The sequence below is a fragment of the Callospermophilus lateralis genome, chromosome 8 (assembly GCF_048772815.1).
Source record: "Callospermophilus lateralis isolate mCalLat2 chromosome 8, mCalLat2.hap1, whole genome shotgun sequence".
In the NCBI taxonomy this organism is placed as follows: Eukaryota; Metazoa; Chordata; class Mammalia; order Rodentia; family Sciuridae; genus Callospermophilus; species Callospermophilus lateralis.
This window is the reverse complement of record NC_135312.1, coordinates 86,071,994-86,093,112: the sequence shown is the minus strand read 5'-3', so window position 1 is coordinate 86,093,112 and position 21,119 is coordinate 86,071,994. Positions and strand designations below refer to the sequence as shown.

The following is a 21,119-nucleotide window of genomic DNA, read 5'->3' as shown; positions in this document are numbered from 1 at the left end:
CTGGACACTGTGAAATGATCACAGCAGTGCAGAAAGTACTACAGTTAATTGTATGCAGCTATGATTTAATATTGCATCTTTGTTTACATTTCTCTCCACTGCAAATGATACTATGTGTTTGTGGGTATAGATTTTGATATATTTTAACTTTTTATAAAAGATTTGTTTATATTTTATGGTAGTAGGTGATAAAATAGACAATTATATATTTTATGCATTATTGGCATAACTAACTTTTTGTGTGTTTTTTTTTTAATACTTCTAGGAAGGTTTGTCTGCCACCTTTTTCAAATGGTTACAAATCTCCAAAGAAATCTTATAAGTAGATCCATTCCATTCCCAGCTGTGCTGTGTAAGGGTTAACTATAGCCTTAGAAGGCTATACCTGGGTCCAATTATAAGTTTTAGACCCTTGTAGCCTAGAGAGGGGAAGGGGCAGCCTAGAATACAAATAATAATCTATTGTAGTATGCTAAGAACTGTTATAGGTGTTTAAATTATATGAACTCACTGAATCCTCCCCAAAATACTTTTGCCCCAGTTTTATGGTATTGGACAATTGACAAAGGTTAAGGTATATTTTCCATTTCCAAGTTGGCACATGGGTGCCAGAATCTGGCCCTGGCTCAGCTTGTTGTTTGGGAATATTGCCCTTAGACCCAGCCATGCCTTGCAGGGTCAAGAAAAGTAAGCGAGCAGGCAGTTCCAGTTTCAAATCCCAGTCACATGTCAACTTCCAGTTTGCTTATTGTTACAATGAGAGCAGCATGCCTCCCCCCAATGGATGTTATGAGGATGGAATGGAATACTTCATGAGAAATTAAGCTTTTTGAGAGCAGAGAATTTGTTTATTATTTTTTCCAGGGGCCTGGAGCCAGCTATCAGTGGCCCAGTGGTCAATGAAGGACAGAACACAGTACTGTGTCCTGTATGGTGCTCTAAATGGTCCATTCCATTCCTCGGAATGCACAGATGTGGGGACAGGTGTTCAAATCTCTCACCTTCAAGGAAGCAGGATTTGTCTATGGTCTTTGATCATTTGATAAAAAGCATTTTCTAATAACCTCTGCATTTCTTACCTGAACTGTCCAGAGGTTTCCCCACTGTCTGGAGCGTTTGTGTGCACCAGTGTAGTTGTGTGGCTGCCAAGAAAAGCATAGCCCTTGTTCTGTTTTTAGCTTCACATCAATATATAACTGAAAACTGTGAATGAAGACTTAATCATGTTGAAACTATTGGGATTTTATGTTATTTTTTTGGTACTGGGAATGGAACCTAGGGGTACTTTACCACTAAACTACACCCCCAGACCTTTTTATCTTTTATTTTGAGGTAGGATCTTTCTAACAGGCCTCAAACTTGGTATCCTCTTGTCTCAACTTCTGAGTCACCAGGGTTATAGGTGGGCAACAAAGATCCTGGCCAGAACTTGGAATTTTATTGAAGAGGAGAGACTAGAACCCATGACCAGGAACCATCATATATATCCTAGGAAAGAGGTTGGCGTCAACAGCAATTAAGGATAATTTTTACAAGGAAGAATGAAGAAAGAGTGAAGTTAGATGGAAGGAGAGATTTTCTTTTCATTTTTTGGTACTGGAGATTGAGCCCCGGGGTGCTTTCCACCAAGTCATATCACTCGACCCTTTTTATTTTTTGTTTTGAGATGGGGTCTTTTCTAATTTGCAGAGGCTGGCCTTGAACTTTCTATTTTCCTACCTCAGCCTCCCAAATAGTTGGGAATTAAAGTGTGTGCCACTGTCATGGTGAAAGAGAGATTTTTAAGATCAAAGCCAAAAGCTAAAGAACTTGAGTAAGCTATAGGAGTTATGAGTTTTATACTTCAAGACTTGGTTATCTTGTGAAGGAAGGAATATGAGCCTGTGGAGACAATGTTTAAGTTGGACTTTCAGAAGATGAAACAAACCTCTATTGAGGGTTGGGAACGTTGAGCTTTGGAGGCTGGAAACCCAGTTGGGGAGAATGTTGCTGAAGAAATAATATGTCTCTAAATTGAAGTTTAGGGTGTTACCATAGTACAGAAAGAGGAATGTTGAACCAAATGTTAATATGGTGTTCAGTTTAAATATTTATTTGATATTTTAACTTGTCACACCTTTCTTAACATTTGCTCTTATGGTTATCAGAAAGGTTAGAGGAGATCACATTGTTTTTTAAACTAGGGTCTTTAGGCTTATTTTGGGGGATGCAAAAGTTCTATAGGAACTTTTAAAATTTGTGTCTTCATTGATAACATTAATAGAAGATATTATGGATGATATGACTGTTTATTTTTGTCACTAATGAGATCTGAGATATCAGTGCACTTTGCAAATTTATGTTCATAATATTATTTGTTCTAGGTAGAGCCACAGTACCTCCTCCAAGAACGTTTTGCAATGGCTTGAAGAAGGAAAGTTACGGGAGAATGAAGCAGTCACAGGCACTTGATAATGTGCCAGAGAATTGAGCCTCATGATGTTCATAATATCTGTGCTGTAGATATTACCTAGCTCCTCTCTTTGGATGAATAGTTATCAGCACAATGGTAACTGATGAATTTTCCTCTTCCAAATATCAAAAACAATCATAAGCTCATTTAATTGAGATTTTAATGTCATAATTATTCCATTTTTAAGAAAATAAACTATATAACTGTAAAATGATACTTAATTAAAATTGGCATTTGAAGTTGAATAATTGGTTAAATAAAATTGAGATTGATAGTCTTGATATTTGGTACAGGAAGGTACTCCTAGTGGGAGCTGTTATTAGGGGTGATAAACATTCATGGACTAACATTTCAGTTGGTCAGGGAATCTTTCAAAGAATATCTTCTCTGGGAGGTTCCACATTCCCTCCGCCCCTCGCCAGTATTGTGGCTATGGAGAAGAAAAGGGAGGTTGTTAGCTCAGTGGTGGTGGAGGGTAGCTAGTAGTGGACAAGCAAGCAAGGGTTGCAGGACATGGTAGATGTAAATGTGGCCAGAGGACAAAGTTAGAAGAGAGCCATTTCAGGAGAAGGGACTAAAACAAATGTGGGGCAACAAGTGCAGAGCCTGACCTTCAGGAATTAAGAAACATGTTCTATTTAGGGAAGCAAGGCACCTTATATTCAAGAGTCCCAGGGAAAAGAACACTGGTAGGGCCTGATCTTTCTTTGGGGAGTTTGGGGAAGAAAGCCTTCTGGATAGTGTCTTCATGATGATGTCTGGAACTTTTTTGTGGACACAGTGGCAGGAAGACTTGAAATACTGGTTTAGGGACAGAGATTTGCTGGCCTCTCTGTGGTTTGAGGATATAGTTGGCAAAGCTGGTGTGTGTGTGTAGGTGGTGGGGGGATAGGAATCAGGACTAACAGGATTTTTACCTCCCAACAAAATTGTTTTAGAGCAGTGCTTTCTGGATACGATGACTGGGCATTAAAATCATCTGGGGATTTGTTTTTTTTTTTTTTTTTTTTTGAGAGAGAGGGGGGGAGAGAGAGAGAGAGAGAGAGAGAGAGAGAATTTTTTTTTTTTTAATATTTATTTTTTTTTTAGTTTTTTCGGCGGATACAACATCTTTGTTTGTATATGGTGCTGAGGATCGAACCCCGGCCGCACGCATGGCAGGCGAGCGCGCTACCACTTGAGCCACATCCCCAGCCCCTGTTTTTTAGTTTTTTTGATGCTGTGACTAAAATATGTGAGGAGCAATGTAGAAGAGGAAAAGTTTATTTGGGGCTCACAGTTTCAGAGGTCTCAGTCCATAGACAGCCAACTCCATTGCTCTGGGAGCAAGGTGAGGCAGAGCATTGTGACACAAGAAATAAGTAGAGAAAGGCAACTCAAGACATGGCAATAAGGAAGCAGAGAGAGCTGTGCTCACCAGGGACAAAATATAAACCCCAGTGGCATACCCCTAGTGACCCACATCCTGTAGCCACACTGTCCCTGCCTACAGTTACCACCTTGTTAATTCATTCAAGTGGATTAATGCACTGATAAGGTTAAGGCTCTCATAATCATTTCACCTCTAAACTTTCTTGCATTGTCTCACACATGAACTTTTTTTTTCTTTTTGGTGCTTGGGTTTTGAACCCAGGGCCTCATGCATGTCAAGCAAGCACTTTGTCACTGAGCCACACTCCTTCACTCATGAACTTTTGGGGGACACATCATATCTAAACCATAACAGGATATGTTTAAAAATGCCAGTGCCTAGGTGCCATCTCAGACTAAATTGAATCAGAATATATGCAGGTGGGGCCTGGACTGTGTTCATTTTAAGTGTCCCTCAGCTGATTCTAATCTATAGCCTGATTGGGTTACAGATCTTCAGAGCAGAAGCTCTGAAATCTAAGTGAACATCAGAATCATCTGCAAGTCTTGCCACAGTGTGATTGAGTCTAGATTCTGAGAATTTATATTTCTTACAAGTCTGCAGCTGATGTTGCTGCTGCTGGTCCAGGACCCAGACTTTGAGAACCCTGTGTATTTAGTGTGCCTCTTATTGCTTTTAAGCCTTAAACACTCATTTGTAAGTAGGTGCTCTGGTTTGTCTAGTAATTTTTATTACTATGACTAATTTAACTGAGGCCAAAAGATGCTTGTTGATGGTGTGTGTTACTATATTTAACGGCCATTAGACTTGAGACATGTTGTTTTAACTTCTGTACACCTCAGGTTTCCTCGTCTATATAAAATGGAACAGTGATGCCAGTTTCATAATGCCTTTTTAAAAATTTGTTGTTGAACACAATGCTTTTATTTATTTTTATGTGGTGCTGAGGATTGAGCAGAGTGCTCTCACGTGCTAGGTGAGCACTCTACTGCTGAGTCCCAACCCCAGCCCTTCATAATGTGTTTTAAGGAGTATTAGAACATCACTTTGGGGGAGAGAACTGACATGTAATTATTTAGTTAACTAGGAGGGACTTGTTAATGATACTATTACCAAGTCTATAATAGTTACCAAGAAAGGCAAGGGGGAAAGAGGATAGAAAAAAATTAGGAGCGTGAAATTTCTGCAAAATGATATTTTATTATTGTATCTTGAAAGTTGGTAACTTCAAAAAACAGGACAACTTTCCTTAAACTCTTAATTGGATTACAAGAACACAATTCTGGAGTTAGGTAGTCTCAATTTGAATCATATTTGATAGATATGAGAGGCTTTGTGTCTTAACAACTTAGTGATCTTAGGCAAGTGACTCAACCTGTCCAGTCCCATTTCTTCTTTTGCAAAACGTATGTTGTCTGCTTCAACAAGGTTTTTGGACCACTCAGAAGTAGTCTTGGAAAAATGCAGAGTTGAGCCTGGCACTTAGTAGATGTTCAGTACATGGTCCCTGGTATTTTTGCTACATTTGACTTTTCTTTTTAAAGGATTTTTTTTTTTTTCCGATAATCGAAAGAAGGTAGAGAGACTTCTGTTGGTTCTCATAGGAAAAATAGGGCAAGTGCATTAATAATTCAGAAAGAAACAAGATGGCCTTCAGGTGGCCTGTGGCAGCCTACCTGTGCTTAAAATTGCCTCAATTTGCCAAGTCTGGAATGAGAATCTTGCAGCTTTTGTGGATTACATGGGGGCAAGGGCCAGACTGTCTGTATCCTGAGGCCATCTCTGTGGTAGCCCGATAGACTAATTCACCAGTCGGAGAGGAGTACTGAACCCATGTGAAGTAGAGTTCTAGAAGCAAAGAATATTGGGTTTATAATCCTGTGAATATTAAGCATCTAATACATACCTTGAGTTGTTTGTGCATTGTGTGTTCACTATGGGCTAGGCATTGGGATTTTCAGAGATGAATAAAACATGAAATTATCCTCAGGAAGTTGCTGACTGTGTTTCTGAGCATATCTGTTAGAAATGAGTTGGGAAAATAAACAGACCTTTTACACAATCACTGACAGGATCATGTGACACATGCACTTTGCTCTCCTGGAACGTTGCTTGGAGAGCTTTGATTTAATAGCTCTTTTTTGGCCACTGTCTGCACATATGTGTTGTCTCTGGTATGTGCTGCAGACACCAGGATGAGGAAAGGCAGAGGCTGAGTTGGCCCCATGTCTTGTGTGTGTGGAGGTGTAGGGTGTTTATCAGAGGACTTTAGGTAGGAGTGGAAGGTCAGCATTTAAGCCTAAAATACTTTCTGGACATTTTTTTTTCTGATTGAATTTTAGTTTTTTTTTTTTTTTTTTAAAAGTAAATGTGCTTGCTTCTTTTCTTTTTATTATTTGAGGGTGTTTCTTCTCTAGATTTGATTCTGTTATAGGCTTAAAAGCAGTAATTATGAGGCTAGCATTATAGCTTATCTGTAACAGTCCAAATTATCTAGTGATGATCACAGTCAGATGTGATTATAGTAACTCAGAAAGTAGCTTTCTAGAGCCACTACCTGTGATACCATCTGCCCCATCTGCTGAGGCCACTTCTTCAAGGTTACTCCTTAGGACCCTGGGCCCCTTGTAGATGTGTTCCTCTCCTCTAGCCTAATGAGATCTGATGCCTGCCTGGATTGCTCACCATGAGGCTTTTATTTTGTGTGACATCCCATGTACAAAGTTTTGTATCAAAAAATTGTGTTTGTTTTTCTCAGTGAGATTATAAATTCTCAGTAAGAGAGCACAGCTCCCATTGTCTTTTTGTGTTTCTGTTCCCTTCGGCTTTGGCACCATCTTGTGTCAGATATTCTCAAATCTTCTTCCATCTCCTTGAAGACCTGAGAAAGCCTGGGTGGTGTCTGTTAGAATTGGAGTGAGAGCAAGTAGATCTGTACTTGGTGGCTAGCAATCAGGAATCCTGTTTGACCAAGAATGACCTAGAGGAGAGGTCAAGAGGAATAAAGTGAAAATCACTTGTGTCACTCCAGAGGTGCTGTTAGACAGAGGAGCCAAGACAAAATAAAAAGACTCCAAGGCAGCAGCACCTCTGCTTGCCCATGCCTTGCGGATGATGTACCTGGATCAGTGACCATCACTCCTGCCTGTCAGCTGTGGCTGCCGATGGCCACCCATCTTAAACCAATTCAGTTTCCTTACCAGCTCCAACCAGAATTTGGGATTGATTTCTTAGTTTCTGTGTTAGAGTTCCCCACTAATCTCCAGCCCCACCAAGTTTTGGTGACTCACTAGAAGGGCTCACAGGGCTCAGCAAATAGTCTTACTCATGATGATAATTTACTCCTTCTGCTGAAGGATAACAAAAAACACAGACAGCCAGAGAGAAAAGTGAATTGGGTAAAGTCCAGGGGAGACTTCCAAGGGCCTTTTCCCAGTGTAGTCACACAGGACATGCTCATTTGCCCCAGCAACAAGTTATAACAGCACTTATGAAACACTCATCAGTAGAGCTAACTAGAGACTCAAGTGTCCAAGATTTTTGTTGGGTGTGTCAGGTAGGCACCCTCTGCTTTGCACATTACAAAATTTCACATTCAGGTGGAACACAGGCATTCAGCATAAGCAACATCATTTTCACAGTTTAGGCACAGGGGTACACTTGTCAGAGAATGGTAGGGAGCCTCACAAAATCCAAGTTTTGGATGCCAGCGAAGGGTCACCTTGCAGGCAGACTTCCTAAGGGTAGCTGTCTCAGGTGTGCTGTCTTAAGTCATTTCTGCATAGCCTCTAATTTGCTCTGGCCTTTCTACTTAGCATTTATTGATGTGGAAGTGCAGATTCCTGTCAGATAATTTGAGTTGTTGTCTTGTTGGGCTTTGGTCTGTTGCCACTTAGGGAGAAACTTTAATTGGTCTTCTGCTTTGGGGACATTGTTCTACTTTAGGCTACCTGCCTGCAGCATGTGAAGTGCTTCTGCTGACAGTGGACTTGCCGCTTGCTTTATCCTTTTATCATAATGACTCATCCCTTTGCCCCATTGCCCTGCTCTAATTATCAGACCTCTGTCCTGGCAGCTTTTTTCCTCTGTGGTTCCCAGGCAGGCTGTCAGGCCTTGGGGTGCTGATGCCACCCTCTGGCCCCACAGGCTCAGACACATACCTGCCTCGTAGTTGAAGCTGTAGATATGATTGAAATTGACTTGCATTTAAACCTGTCTTACCATTTTGAAACTGTTCCTGGGAGTCTTGCTTTGGGTTTTGAACCTCTTTGCCATTAGGTTTTGCCTTTTGTTTCTGTTTTTTTTCTTCTTTGGCTTTCTACTTTTAGTTACCTGGCCTCAAAAATTTTACATGATGACAATGGTTTGGGACTAATTTTTAACACTTTCATCTCCTTGTTCTTCTCTGGGCGGATCCACTACAGCTAACCTGTTCCTCTCTACATGCTGTTGGTGCCCAGAGGTTCCAAAGCAGTGCTTCCCAGGGGTTTTCCAGATCCTCGGGGCCATCTCATTTGTTCTGGCCTCTTAAATCATGTTTGTTATAGGTCATATGAGTCCTCTAGCTTCTGTCTTAAACTGATTCATTTACACTTGTCTGTAAGGTGACCTGATGGCCTATTCCTATTCCATGGTCCTTGCTGAAGCTATTGGCAAATTGATGAAATACGGATTGACTTTGTCACTGATTATGGCTAAACCAAGCTGGTTGTTTGTCAACTTGGCAGTTTCAGTAAGTAAACCTATTCTTTAGGATCCTCCCCCAACCAAGGTGATGTGGTAAAAGCAGGAACTCACCTGTCTTAAACTGGTCGATTACCAAAGACTTCAATTTTGTGTATATCTTATTGCTGAATAGCACAGAGCCTTTTTGTTGCAATGATTCTCTAAAGGTTGTTTTTGTTTGTTTGTTTGTTTGTGTGTGTGTGTTTTAGTACTGGGAATTTAACCCAGGGACACTATCACTGAGCTACATCCCCAGCCCTTTTTACGTTTTTAAGACAGGGTCTCCACTAAGTTGCTGAGACTGGCCTCAAACTTGTGATCCTCCTGTTTCAGCCTCCCAAGTTGCTGGGTTTACAAGTGTATGCAATTAAGCCCAGCTTAAAGTTTAAAGTCTTATACTTGTTTCTGATTTAAGGACTGCAGAAAGATGAATCCAGGGGTTGAGCTCCCCAAGTCCTGCAGCTCAGAAGAAAAGGGCTGGTGTGACTGAGGAACTGAGCTTGAAGTTTCATTAATTTCACTTCACTTAAATGGTCACATGTGGTAGTGGCTTCTGTATCGGACAGCATAGTGCTGGAGTTGTACAGGGAAAGGGTTCCAATGTGGTCTCCAAAACCTTGTTCAGATCCTTGCTGTACTGTCTGCCTGTTGTGCCACCCTGGGGGTGCTCCTTAACTTCACAGGGTTGTTTTGAGAATTATCTATATTCTTCATAAAGGTTTTAGAGGGGTGCTTGGCAGGAAGTATGAGTTTAGTTAATGTTGGCTTATTATGTTTATTCACTATTTTGGAGTGAAATGGTGGTAGAATTCTTATGGCATATGGAACTGTTTTCTTCTTTCTTAAACTTTTATGTTTTCTTTCTTTTAACAAGAAATTCCTTTTTGTTGTTGTTGTTTATTTGTTTTTGCTTTAGGTTGCTGCAGCAAGTGGCCACACAGTAGTGTTGGTGGACCAAACAGAGGACATCCTGGCAAAATCCAAAAAAAGTATTGAGGAAAACCTTAGGAAAATGTCAAAGAAGAAGTTTGCAGAAAATCCTAAGGTAATTTCTTGTTATCATTGTCCTTAAGACTAGTCTTCTCTTCTCACTCATCACATTTGTGAGGGGTTTCTGCTCATAGTTTACTGTGGGTTTGTTGTTTTGTTTTAAGTTTGTTTTTGGAAAACTCATTTCTTCACATTTTTAGACCAGTATAATAACATCATCAGTAAGCATTCAGGATGTGCTGATTCGAAAACAGGAGAAGTAAGTAACTATATTGTTGTTGGATAGGATTTGAGGTTGAAGAAAATGTTTCTGAGGTGGTAAACTTATTCTAAGGAAGATCGAGAATTTGGGACTGAGGAACAGCCATTTTTTCAAAAGAATAGAAAAGGGAGAAATAGTAATATTTTCTGTACTTGAAAGGTAAAACAGAATGATCAAATAAACATTATGTTTAGATGGAAACTTTTGATATCTTATATGCCTTCTTATGATAAACTAGAGAGGGCAAATCTAGGATGAGTCATTCTCACAGAACCAGGAGGAACTGTTAGGAGGCTGGGAACTCTAGCTTATTGACTTGTTCTTATTGGACCTTGTTGCTTTTCCACCACATTTTGACTTGGGAGTTCACATTTAATTAGAAATATTGTATAAGTCACCCAAATGAATGTGTATTTCCTTTGTCACTTTGTTAAAGTTACTTAGATTGATTACCTGGAGGCTTGGTTGGATTTTTTTCTCCATATGCCCGTAGAGAAGATTATAAATAGGGAATTTGTTATTTATTGCTTGTTGCCTTTTTAAATTTCTTTATTCTTGTAAAATACATATGATATGAAACTTGTCATTTTAATCAGTTTCAAGTACACAGCTCAATGTCATTAATTACATTCACATTATTATACACTCATCACCTCCATCTGTTTTGAAAACTGTCTTTTGTTTTTAACCAGAAACTCTGTCCATGAAGCAGTAACTTACCATTCTCTCTGTCCCCCAGCACTGGTAACTTCTTATCTACTTTCTGCCTATAAATTTGCTTCTTGCTTGTTCCAGATGCTTCATATAAGTGGAACCATTTAATATTTGTCTTTTGAGTCTAGCTTATTTCACCTAAAATTTTCGTGATGCATCCGTGTTGTAGCAAGTGTCACAATTTCATCCCTTTTTATGGCTAAATAATATTCCATCGTGTGTATATACCAGAGTTTGCTCATCCCTTTATTTATTGATGAGATTAAGAGGCTTTCATTTTTTTGGCTATTGTGAATAATGCTATAATGAACATTGTTTTCATTTCTTTTGGATATATAGTCAATTTCTGTATCTATGGGTCCCACATCTTTGGATTTAGCCAATTACAGATAAAAAAAAAATACTCAAAAAATGTGTTTTTACTGAGAGTTATTCTCTGAACAATTCAGTATAAAATAATCTAGAAATGATATACAGTATATGGAAATAGTTATGTAGGTTATATGAAAATACTGTGTTATTCTATGTAAGGATTGCAGTCTCCTCAGGGGTCCTGGCACTGACTCTCCTCCAGCCCTTGTCACCAGTATTGGGATGAATGTGTATGTGTAATTGTAACTGTTGGGTTATATGATGGTACCATATTTAGCTTTGTGAGAAACTACCAAACTGTGATCCATAGTGACTGCCTTGGTTTATATCCCCACCAGCAATGTGTGAAGGTTCCATTTTCTCTCTATCCCAGGCAGCTCTTGTTTTTTCCTCCTTTTTTTTTTTTTCCATCATAGATATCTAAGGTGTGCAGTAATATCTCATTGTGGTATGATTTGCATTTTTCCTAATGTCTAATCATCTTTTAAATACCGGAATGGTAGGCGTGGAGATAATTTTATTCTCTTCTTGATGAAATCCAAAGACTAAATATCATAAGCAAGTTAAGATCTCCTTTACTTGTCCTTCATGTTCTCAAACATAGTGGGTGTTATGTTGAGGGTTCAAGCAGACAGGTTATGAGAATCCTGCTTGGGTTAAGAGTTAGCAAGGACAGAGTATGTCTGAACCCAGATAGGCTACATTTGCCCTTTTTCTTTCACTCTGCAGAGGTCAGCCTTGGGCTGAGGCTGTGGCCATGCCATAGGGGTAAAAAGATGTCCCGTATGCTCAATTTGCTCAGCTCCTGATTGTTAACTCTTCAGAAGTCTAGTCTGATGTTTTCTCTCCTCTGTTGGGGTCACCATCAGGTGAAAGAGATGTCAGTTTAACTTGTCTGGTTGACATACTGTTTTTAACCAGTGCTGACCAGTATAATAGCTACTAGTTATGGGTGACCATTGAGCACTTGAAATGTAGCTAATCCAAATATAGTCATGCTCTAAGTGTAAACTAGACACATATTTTAAAGACTCAATAGAAAAAAAAATGTAAAGAGTTGATTACATGTTGAAGTGATAGTATCTTAAACTTAAATAAAGTTGATTTCATCCCTTAATTTCTTTTCATTTTTATCTGGCTAATAGAAAATTTAGAATTATCTCTTATCTCACAATTGTGTTTCTGCTGAACAACTGATCTGGCTGTTTATTCCATGATGACTTTGGATGATTTTCTCATTACAACTGTTGCAATGCCCTATGGACAAATTACATCTTGAAATAAAATGGCTGCTTATAGAGGCATTGCTTATGTTTCTGCCCCAGCTGAGGTCTGTTTGTGGAACCTGAAGTCACAGGATAAAATGAGACTACAAGATCTTTGAGAGCAGAGATGGTTTCTAGCTTGTTTTTGACGCATCAGTTGCTGGCACATGATGAGTGATTATTTTTTAATATGTTTGTTTATTTTTATGAGGTGCTAAGGATCAAACTCAGTGCTCACACGTGTGAGGCAAGCATTCTCCCTCTGAGCTATAACCTCAGCCCCATAATGAGTGATTATTATTTGACTGCTTAGTGTGGCTTTCCTCTGCCTTCTATTAGAGGGGAGTAGTCTGCACCACTTTTAGATGGATGAGTAGTGCTGAGCTAAGTTTTTGTCCTTTTCTGGAAAGACAAATTGCAAGTTTCATAAGTATTCTGAGAACAAATACAGAAGGCTAGTACAGTAGCTGTGAATAGCACTCCGTTTAGTAACTGGAGCAAAACTAAGAACTGGATAGATCATTACCAACAGAGGACAGTGATAGTTGTGCCAGGCATATGGCAAATGCAAAGAGTCTGGGTTTAGTACCTCTCTATCCTGGATACCAATACTCAGCCCAGGCCTTTTATAACTCTATTTGCCTGGGACCTCATAGCTGTGCCCAGCTGTTCACAGGCAGACTGTTGACCTGTCTAGAATTGCATCGAGATGCCATTATCTCTAGGCAGAAACACAGTTTGATTTCTCAGGGTGTGTTCAAGTTGTGTCTGGGCATGTTGGTTTCTCCAGCCCTCCTTCCTTCTGTTTTAGGAGCAAGTCCCACCATTTTCCTGTGAACCCAGTGAATGCTCTCTTCTGTTTCCTCCCACTGCATTAGGCTGGTGATGAGTTTGTGGAGAAGACCCTGAGCAGCATATCAACCTGCACAGATGCAGCATCTGTTGTCCACAGTACAGACCTGGTGGTGGAGGCCATCGTGGAGAACCTGAAGGTGAAGAACGAGCTCTTCCAAAGGCTGGACAAGTTTGCTGCTGAGTATGTGACCCCTGAATGCTCTTGTCAGGTTCTGAGGGCTCCTTCCCTGGCCTTGAGCATTCCTCCTTGTTTGTTATTCTGATACCAGGACCACTTCTTTACTACCTTGCAGCTGTTCCAGAAGAGCCAATACTGTTTCCTTTGTCTTCTATTCACCCACTCCCAATTTGCTTCCTGAGGCTTGGGCTACCCTGACCTGATGCTTGTTTACAAATGAGGGTGAAATTGCCTGTTGTTAAGTGGACAGGTCCATTTAGGGACAGGCCTGTATGTTTTTTGCAGCATCCAGATCATGGCCCCTCCGTAGTGAGAATGGAGGAGACTTCAGCACGTCCTTAAGAGTCTATCAGTTTCGTGTTTCTCTGTATTTGGGGTGAGCAGACAAAATGTTGTCATTAAAGGAAATGTCCTTCTGTCTGTATAGTTCCTCAAGACACCTCTATTTTGAGTTTTTTTCTGGGCTCAGTGAAAACACTCTTGGGAACATTTAAAGGAACACTGACTCCTTATCGGCTTTCATGGCAAAAAAGAGCCACCTGAGTTAGGTGTAGGCTTGCACAGGACCCGGGATTGTTCAGGCAGTGGCATCTCTGGATTTCCCTGAGAATCCAGAGCCTTTTATTACGTTCAACCCTTGGCATTTGGTGATTGTGATCCCGAATGATTGATCTGTGCTCTTCTTGTAGTCTGTTTTGACATACTAATTGCCTTTATAGGTTAGACCTGAAAGGCAAAAATAATTCTCAGGGATCCACTAGTGAACAGTTGAGATATTCATATAATATCCTGCTAGAATGTCAACCCTCAGAGCTGTGGCACCTGACAGAAAAAAGCCTGTCTTCCTGTCATCTGTATATCACTCTGCTATCTGTGCCTTCAGGCTACAGAAATATCTGACAAAGACAGAAGACACCCTTGGTACTGGGGTTGACTCCCAAGTCAGCATGGAGCCCTCCTGGATATTAAAACACCTGCCCCAGATAGGCATTTTGTCAAAGAATTTGACCTTTGTTACAAGACTGATCATTCCTAGCAACAGCGGCAGGCGTGACTGCTCTCTGGCTGTCAGTGGTAGGTAACGAGTACATGAGAGGAAAGTCAGGAGGCTGGACTTGTGTCAGCACCAACCACTTTATTCTCTGACCTTGGAAGATCCTCAATTTTAGGTTTAGGGCAAATAATTTCCAAGACTCTCTAAAAGTGTCACAACTCACAGTTACAACTCTCTAAAAGTGTCACCCTATCTGATGATAGGAATAGTGGCATGTATTGCACAGTTGTTTCATTCTTGTTTCCTGAGTGCCTGCTGTGAGTCAGGCTCTGTCACTTGAGCTCATGTAAAGCGGATGTGACACATGAAAGTAAAGGGATAACTCGTAGTAGGCCTGCTGAAGATGTGACTCCTTTGCTGGCCTTCAGCCATCCTTTTCTGCACTCTTGTTTTCATTTTAGTTTACCACCACTGTTGAATGCTTCCTAAATTGTTTTCTTTCTTAAGCACATTTATTGAGAAATACTTTGTTGCTGAGTTTTTGCAGTTAGATCTCTTAGTGGGAGAAGAAAATAGGTTCAAGTGATAAAGTTCCCAATGGAAGCCCTGATGAAATAGCTACATCTGGAAAAGAACATGACTTCCCCAGTAGTAGAGGAAACTCTAAAGGAAAAGTCGGTGGCAACTACAGGCATCTGGAGCCATGTCCTGGCTCTCCCCATTCACAAAGCCTGGACTCCGATCTTCTGCAATCACCATCACCCTCTCTTGTCTTGACACAAAGACTTGAGTGTGATGTTAGTGATCATCATGCTTATGTTGTTATTTTCTTTTAGTGCTTTTAAAAGGAAAGTAGTTTGGGGTATCTGAGTATCAGAAAGAGAAAAACAAAATATGATATGAAAGAGTCATGTGTTTCCAGGAAAATATGAGTATTTTTTGGGAACATAAGACAATCCTGTGCTTTAATATGTAAAAATCATTTAGTTTGTCCTGAAGAACAGCAGTGTGAGGCTGTTAGAAGCTAAGCCAGCCTGTGCTGATGGGGTAGGGACAGAGGTCTGCTGGCAGGATGTCTGCCTCTTACTGGTAAAACATGCCCTGGACACACCGGGACCAAGCTCAGGGTCCCTTCATTATTTTACCAAGTTTGCCTGCATGCTGCCTTTTTGTCCTATAAATGTCTTGTAAATGTGGTACCTATCACATTTTAAGTGTAACACTAGTCTTTGAAATAACCCTTTTTATTTCTTATTTTTGGTACTGTGGATTGGACCCAGGAATGCTTTGCCACTGAGGTATATCTCCATCCTCTTTTTTTTTTTTTTTTTGAGACAGGGTTTCACTAAGTTGCTTCGGGTCTTGTTAAGTTGCCCTGGTTGGCTTTAAACTTGTGATTCTCCTGCCTCAGGCTTCTGAGTCACTGAGATGATAGGCATGTGGCCACTGAGCCTGGCTAAAGCTTTCTTTTCTTAAGGGATCCTGGGAGGCATTGCTCTCACAGTGCTGGGCACGTGCCCTCCCTGCCGCCCTTGCGGTTCCAAGTGCCTGGCTGCCCTGAGTGCTGTGTCAGCCATACAGTGGATCTTCTTTCGTTACCTTCTCCAGTGGGGGATAGTTTACATTATTTTCCCCACTTATTAAAAAGCAAGAAACTTTGAGAACTAAAAATTTTTTTAATACTAATTTTTTAGTTGGGACACAACACCTTTATTTTGTTTGTCTGTGTGCTTATTTATTTATTTATTTGTTGTAACTAGACACAATATCTTTATTTTATTTATTTTTATGTGGTTCTGAGGATCGAACCCAGGGCCTTGAATGTGGTAGGTGAGAGCTCCACCACTGGGCCACAACTCCAGCCCAATAACTAAATTTTTAAAACCTTAGAAATTTCCTATTTATTTTAAAGAAAAGCCTCTCTGCCTGGCCTTTAAATTGCTTAACTTGAAAGTAGTTTGAGAAAAGTAGGTGTGCTTATGTCTTGAAAGGAAGAACTGACCTGAGACAAGGATGCTGGAGCCTCATCTGTCAGCCACCTAACCCACATTGGCCTCTTATTTCACCTCACTCTTCTCTCCAAATTATGGGTTTCTTCTTCCTTCCCCTTACCACCTCCCACCACTCTTGATTTCAAGCACATTGTAGTATTGTCTTGTAGGAAATCAGGAACCCTCAAGAATCTGGTTAGTAACAGAATCACTGCCCATCCTGTTCTGTGACCAGGCCTTTAGAGTGGTGATGATTGGCATTAGGCTGGTTTATGTAGTATTATCCACAAGGTGGTGCTATAGGAAAACTGAGAAGTCCTGTCTCCAAGGATTTGCCTTTCCTGCTTTTGGAACCTCATTTGAAAATTAAATTTGGTTTAAGTCAGCATGAACTTTTGTAAAATTAACCAGTTGATTTATACACACAAAAGAAGATAGAACTTTTCAGGAGACATTACAACATATATCATGTATATTCATGTGTCCTCCCTTCCCCAAGAGTACCTGTGTAACCTTAATACTTCTTTAGACCATGTTTGTTTTCTTCTGTTTTCATTTTAAATTCTCATCTAATGTAAAAGTAAGGGTTTTTCACTTGAGAGGAAAGTTCTAAGCTTGTGTTTCCCATCAGATGTTTCTTGTTGGAGATTTGGGATATTTAGTTTTTTTGTTGTTGATTTTAGATATCCATCTTTCTTTTTTCATTAATTGGATCACTTTGAGTTTCATTTTGTGACTGAGGTTGGTTTTGTTGCTTGGTCAGTTAGTTACCTTCTTTTTTTGTTCCTCATATAACATGAAAAGTAGCTAATACAAGTAGATTGGAGAAATAAAGTTCCTGGAAATTAAGGGAAGATTGGTAAAGATTACATGTGCCTTTAGAAAAGGTAACCTACTTAATTTAAAATTTTAAGATTTAAACAAAACTGAGGCTACTTAATTTCAGCCTCTTGTGTGAAGATGTGTCTTTTCCTTGACATCCTCGGCAGGTGGGGACAACAGATCTGGCAGTAAGCAGGTACCTTGGGCATGGCACCTAAGCATGTTGCTGCATGTCTTCAAAGTTGGGACTCATTCTGATTCATCATTTTTCTCTCCACAGACATACAATTTTTGCCAGCAACACTTCCTCTTTGCAGATCACAAGCATAGCCAATGCCACCACCAGACAAGACCGATTTGCCGGCCTTCATTTCTTCAACCCAGTGCCCCTCATGAAACTCGTAGAGGTCAGTGGGTATCTGCTTGTATCTTGCTCTCCACTACTTGGCTTCTGAGTCTCCTGGCCCTGCCACTGGGGATTATGTTGGATGGGTTTTAATGGGAGGGTGGAAGATTGTCCTGTGCTTGTGCTTTTCTTGTCCTTTTCAGGGCCAAAGGAAGAAAAAGCACCTAGAAAGGTGCCTGTAATTTATGTCTTTACAATCCTGTGTTTGGAGGGCTATGGAATGTTATTGTTATGGTTGTGGCATTGCTGAGAAAAATATCAATCAGTTTGGGAGGCAGCACTAAAGACCACTGGCTTGATGAGACCGTGGAGGGGAGACCCACACACATTCATACTGTCTTGTTGAGGTCAGCTTGCGCCATGCTATAGATAGAATTTTTATTAAATCTCATGTGCTACCTTGTCCACCATTCCTGGGGTGAATTCTGGCCCCATATGTCTTAAATTGTCCCCAGAGGAGGCATATCTCTATGTTGTGATCAAAACTGTTCAGAGCAGCTTCCGATAGCCTGGGAGCCTCCTGTCCACAAAGTTGAGAGGTGGAAGTAAAGGCCAGGCAGGATTACCTATAGTGTTCCTTTTTGGGCTGCTTCTGCTTGCTTGCTTAGAGACTTGGGTGTAAGGGAGATGGAGTCACAATAGACAATTTGCACCTTAAATGTGGTAACTTGCTCTTTACAGGGGCTAATTATAGGGTCAGAGGAGCAGCTGCTATTAAAGCAGCATTTGTTCTGAGGTTGAGGAGTTATTGCCGTGTGAAGTGTGGGGGACGCTGCCTGTGTGGAATCAGGCAAGCTTCCAGAGACTGACTGTGGCCTTACTGTCAAAGTGTGGATTTGGTCTGTCTGCTCACTACTGCCTTCTTTCTCCTCCAGCCCCCTTTCCTTCTTTTATTCCCTCACTGCCTACCTCCCCCAGTATAGCCATTTTGTAATCATCAATCATAATGATGACTCTTAGACCTTTGTTTCAAGTGACAGCTCTGATGCTTCTTCAGCTTCTTCCAATTTACTCATTAGGCTGATTTTAAAAAAGTTTAGCAAAGAAAAATAGCATTTACTCTTACGCAGTAAAAGCAAAGAAATGGAATAAATTTTCAATATTTTAGTATGTAGGAACTAATTATTTACTGTATCATATGTATACTTGTTTGGAGATAAAGACACTTTCTGTAGAGTTACTTTAAATGCTAATATATTTCAACTGCATTTATCTAATACTGACTATGGCTTTAGAGATGTAGAATGTTGGTTGTTAACAGATAATGCTTAGCAAATGTTATTTTCTAGGAAACATTTTGTAAAAGTGCTCTATTTAATTTTTATTTTTTAGCTTCAGCTCTTATATATATGTTGCTGGTGGTGAGCACCAGAATGAATTGTGTGGTAAGCTGAGTGGCTCACCACCTTGGGACTGAACTTGTTGGAACTATAGATAGTCTCAGTGATATAGCAAGTGCTGTATCACTGAGACTATCTATAGCACATTGCTATATGTTGAACACATCCCTCCCCTTTACAAGAACAGAACTTTATTGTTGACTCCTTTAACCCAATAACTTATTTTTAAGATTCTATAGTTAACATAGTTCCATTTAACTAGAATAAGCCTAGCTCATTTTGTGTAGGTCTGATAGAGACTTTTCAGGAACAGCTTCAGGATTGCTGTTCACAGGATCTATGAACCTACAGGTCAGTTTCTTGTTGCTTTCGTCCTGCTCCTTGTCTTTGTCTTTCTGATGCTTGTTTCTGTTTCTACTCATTAACTTTACTCAGTGTCAGAACATGCCACCACACCCAGGCTGTGATCACCTAGAACATGAGCAGTCGTGATCCTTTGTTCTTTAACCCTGCATTGACATTAGCTCATTAAGCCAGGCACTTCTCTGGCCCTCCTAGGCAGGAGGACCTGTTATGTATGAAGATGCCCATTTCATAGGAGAGAGGTAAGGCACTTGCCCAAGGTAACATAAAGGATCTGATATAAAAGCCATACCTCCTCACTTTAACTCTACTGGAAGTTCTTTACTGGCATTTAAATTGTGTGTGTGTTTAAATTCACCTGAGTCTCTACATTTACCCAAATCTAATTCCTTACAGGTGAATCCTATAAGTGCTTACTGGCAGTGTTCTTGGTATCACCTCCTTTCCACCTGAGTGGGGTAGCAGCTGTACCCTTGTGTGCACCACAGGCCAGGGAAGGAGGGCTGCTGGAGCAGGTGGCAGGACCTGGTCCTGTTGGCTTCCTCTTGGGAGGATTCTGTTCAAAAGCAAAGGGGGGTGTGGGCCCTAGGGCATCTGTGTGGGAGAAGGAGGAACAGTGGGAGGGTTTCACATCTAGGAGGCCAGGAGGAAATCACTCCTTGAGCAAATCACTCCTTTTGCTGGAGCTCTTTCTCTATAGTAGGAGAAAGTGAGGTTCTGTGCAGACAGCTCTAAGGGCAGTCTCCACATTCTCCTACCCTCCACCACCCTGAATGACTACTAAAACAATAAGAAAAGCCAGCATTTCCTGAGCCCTTCATACCTGATCAGAGCTGTGCTTAGTGCTTTACCCCATTTTAATTTTTTTCTCACCTCATTGAGATGGATAGATTGATTTTAGTGTCAATTCATCTTGAAGAAACAGCCAGTAAGTAGTAAAACAGGGGATTTTTGTTTGTTTTGAGACATGGTCTTACTAAGTCCTTAGGGCCTCATTAAACTTACTGAGATTGGCTTTAAACTTGTGAATCTCCTGCTTCTGCCTCCTGAGCTACTGGGATTACAGGCGTGTACCACTGCACCTAGAGCAACTGGTATTTGAATTCAGGACTGTCTCAGTGACAAACCTGTAGAACTGTCCTGTACCCTCCCTCTACCCAGTACTTTCTCCACTTACATTGAAAGCCTTGATTTTTTTGCATTTTATAGTATTTCACTATCTTAAAATAGACATTTTGGTAAACATTTTGTTTTTGGCTTAAGATCTCTATTTTTATGCTGAAACTAAAATTGTTTTTGCCATCTATATGGACCCTGTTAAATCAGTGTTTCCTTGAATCATTCTATGATTCATTGCACTTGTTTGCTGCTTTTCAGACATAATTCTTTGCTTTGCATTTCCAGGTCATTAAAACACCAATGACAAGCCAGAAGACATTTGAATCTCTGGTGGACTTTAGCAAAGCCTTGGGAAAACATCCTGTTTCTTGCAAGGTAGAGTATGGGTAGTCTGTTTTCAGTTACTATGACAAAATACCTAAGGCAGACTGACTTCATAAAGAAGAGAATTTAGCATACAGTTCTGGAGATTCAAAGGCATGGTGTTACCTAACATCAGCATCAGCTCATGGCTGATGGTGTCACATTGACCAGAGCATATACAGGAGGAATCATATGTCTATATAGGAAGCCAAGGAGAGACTCGGATCATGCCGAGGCTTTTTATAACAGCTCATTCTTTGAAGAATTCATTCCAGAATACCAGTAATTCCTTCCAAGTGAGTTCCTGCAATAATCTAAGAACCTCCTGCTAGGCTTCACCTCTTAAAGGTTCCACACCATCTCTCAGGGGACCAGGCTCCCAAAACACCAACCTCTAGGGAGACAAACAGCATCCAAACTGTAGGTAGCTTGGGAAGGAGATGGTTTCCCTTGGAACCTGACGTAGTTCAGGTAGAATACTTCTAATAGAATGATATATGAGAGATGGGGCACTTGTTTACTGCAGAATTGTCCAT

The 21,119-nt window shown here is 40.5% G+C and overlaps 1 protein-coding gene across 1 annotated transcript in view; it reads left to right on the top strand.

The window, feature by feature from the left end:
• Hadh (hydroxyacyl-CoA dehydrogenase) overlaps positions 1 to 21,119 on the top strand; it is a 48,004-nt gene that overhangs the window by 14,019 nt on the left and 12,866 nt on the right. Inside the window, exons 2-5 of the mRNA XM_076865155.2 lie at positions 9,466 to 9,594; positions 13,031 to 13,188; positions 17,273 to 17,399; positions 20,506 to 20,595. Of these exons, the coding sequence (XP_076721270.1) occupies positions 9,466 to 9,594; positions 13,031 to 13,188; positions 17,273 to 17,399; positions 20,506 to 20,595 (504 nt within the window). The remainder of the gene's footprint in view (positions 1 to 9,465; positions 9,595 to 13,030; positions 13,189 to 17,272; positions 17,400 to 20,505; positions 20,596 to 21,119) is intronic.